Source organism: Cibotium barometz, chromosome 3 (assembly GCF_041138505.1).
Source record: "Cibotium barometz isolate CiBa-2024 chromosome 3, ASM4113850v1, whole genome shotgun sequence".
NCBI lineage: Eukaryota > Viridiplantae > Streptophyta > Polypodiopsida > Cyatheales > Cibotiaceae > Cibotium > Cibotium barometz.
The window spans coordinates 2,546,043-2,548,357 of record NC_141048.1 but is presented as its reverse complement, the minus strand read 5'-3'; the positions used below and the strand labels follow the sequence as shown (position 1 = coordinate 2,548,357).

The 2,315-nt window shown below is 44.8% G+C and overlaps 1 protein-coding gene across 1 annotated transcript; it reads left to right on the top strand.

Moving 5' to 3' along the window:
- Positions 1 to 696: 696 nt before the first annotated feature.
- LOC147639598 (jacalin-related lectin 9-like) lies at positions 697 to 1,693 on the top strand. Its single transcript, XM_086772110.1, has 3 exons — positions 697 to 892; positions 1,015 to 1,200; positions 1,303 to 1,693. The coding sequence occupies exons 1-3, from the start codon at positions 875 to 877 to the stop codon at positions 1,561 to 1,563; spliced, it is 465 nt and encodes a 154-aa protein (XP_086628236.1). The 5' UTR covers positions 697 to 874; the 3' UTR covers positions 1,564 to 1,693.
- Positions 1,694 to 2,315: the final 622 nt, after the last annotated feature.

The following is a 2,315-nucleotide window of genomic DNA, read 5'->3' as shown; positions in this document are numbered from 1 at the left end:
AGATATACATTAATTTTGGTGTTTGTTGCTTGTAGTATTATGGTCTCTTTAATCGCATCTTCAAGCTGACATTCACTCTCGACTCGACGTAAGACTCCCATCGCTTCTATGTTTTTACTATGTGGCACCCTTGTGTTCATTGATATATCTTTTATATGTTTCACCAATGTGTGATCCTGTTTCTTTTTTAAATATAGAAAATGAAATATAAGGGCAATATATATTTCAGGAGATAATACCCTTGAAAAGGAAGGATCAACTGTATACCTATGCCCTTTCATAGCAGCCATGTGTACTCAAAGGGGCGAACCACCCTGGCGTGCCTACAAAGGACCACGTGATGTGGCCATGAGAACGAAAGAAAGAATCAGCATTGTGCTAGGAGTGACTTGTGTGGATTGTAATGAGGATCCTGGGGATAAGGATTATGAATCAGCATGTGTACTCGAAGGGGCGACCCACAAAGGACCGCGTAATTTGGCCATGAGAACGACAGAAAGACTGGTGTGGATTACGAATCAGCATGAGCATGTGCTATTAAACGAGAGAGAGAGAGTGTGTGTGTGTGTGTGTCCGTCCGCGTGCGCGCGTGTGAGAGAGAGACAGAGAGAGAGAGAGAGAGAGAGTACGGACAAGCTGGCGGAGGCGAGACGTCCAATTTTTCTTTTTCTGACACTAACAAGAGATCAGAGCGACGCGGTGACAAGGCAGGACAGAGAGCACGAGAGAAATGCTTAGCAGCTTAGGTCGGTGATCATGTCCTCCTCGACTCCACAACGAGTCTTCCGGCTATCTACATAAGAAGTAGAGCTCGGCACACCAGCGTATCAGCACCAACAACGCCTTTCCTCCACTTTGCAACAGATTTAGCGAGATGTCTAGTTCTGCCCAGGTAAGTACGTAGGGCGAACAATGTATCATCAACTTCTAATTGGTATGATATTTGATTTTAGCCTCTTGTATAGCTGGCTATAGTAGCTAATTGAATAATTAGTATGCTTCATGATTCTGCAGGCTGATGCAGCGGTGATTCTTGGGCCTTGGGGGGGCGCTGGCGGTGACGCCTTCGACGACGGATGGCATAACTCAGGTGTTTCGAAGGTCACCATTTATTACACGGAAATACTCCGGGGCTTGGAGGTTGTGTACGGCAACGGAAACACGAAGCTTCACGGTTCCCGCGTGGGCAGCACAAAGGAGGTAGGAGAGTAACGAGTTAGAGAGCGCCTCTCACAATTACGTCACGTTCTTCTACCTTAACTCGTCTTTTTAATATTGCTTTTCGTTTCGTTCACGGCGCAGATCCAGTTCAACCCGGCAACGGGGGCGCTCGAGGCGTTAAGTAACATCTCCGTCACCGTCGCTCGTGATTCCGGATACTTCTCCGGCGATCCTAACCACATTGGCGTGGTGGCTGTGGGCCTCTCTGCCTCAACCGTCACCACCCAGTTTCCGAGTGCCAGGAATGGCCAGATTGTCCGACCCCAAATTCTTGGCTTCTTCGGCGGTGCCGGCACCAACATCGATCGCCTCGGTGTTTACGTCTCCAACGTTCGCGCCTAGCAGCATGTGGACGTCAACAGGCTTTGTGCAGGATGCCCAATAAGAAATAAAATAAATAATCACTCTCCGTGCACGTGAGACATGCATGCACAAATGCGTTTCCCCAAAAAAAAATGGTTCTGTTTCTCTACATGTGCTGTTGCTGTGATTGTTACACCTGTTGCTGTGATTGTGTGTAACAACGTATGTATCGTGTGCATTGTGACTCGTGAGATTAATCTTTGAATGACCGCCGATCTTTCGTTCACGCAACCATTTTGTAACCATATAAAAACCTATATAGCTCTCGCGCGCGCTCTCTATCGCTAGATATCGCTAGATAGATTATGGATATGTACGTATGCATGTATATGTAAAACAAAAGTTATCCCTAGTGGCGAAAAATAACTTTTAAATTGTCCTACATGGGAAGTTATATAGTATTAACTATGTAACTACTAAGGAAATCTATCTTGCAAGTTGGAGTAGAGGAGAGAGTCACAAGATCCCAACGTTCAAGTTGTTCCTTCAATTATTCTCTAATCGTTGTAATTATCTACAAGTCTACGTTTGGTTGGTAAAATAGACATTGCCTTCTATTTCACACAAATTATAACAATGATAGTAGATTGTAGAAACGTCACATCTCCTTCTACTAAGTATATAGCTAACCATGTTAAGAGTATAGTAGATTACCCCCATAATGTGCTTTCACACTAATTCTTGTATCTCATTGGGCTTGATAGAAGTAACAATTCCTCTATTGGCATTTG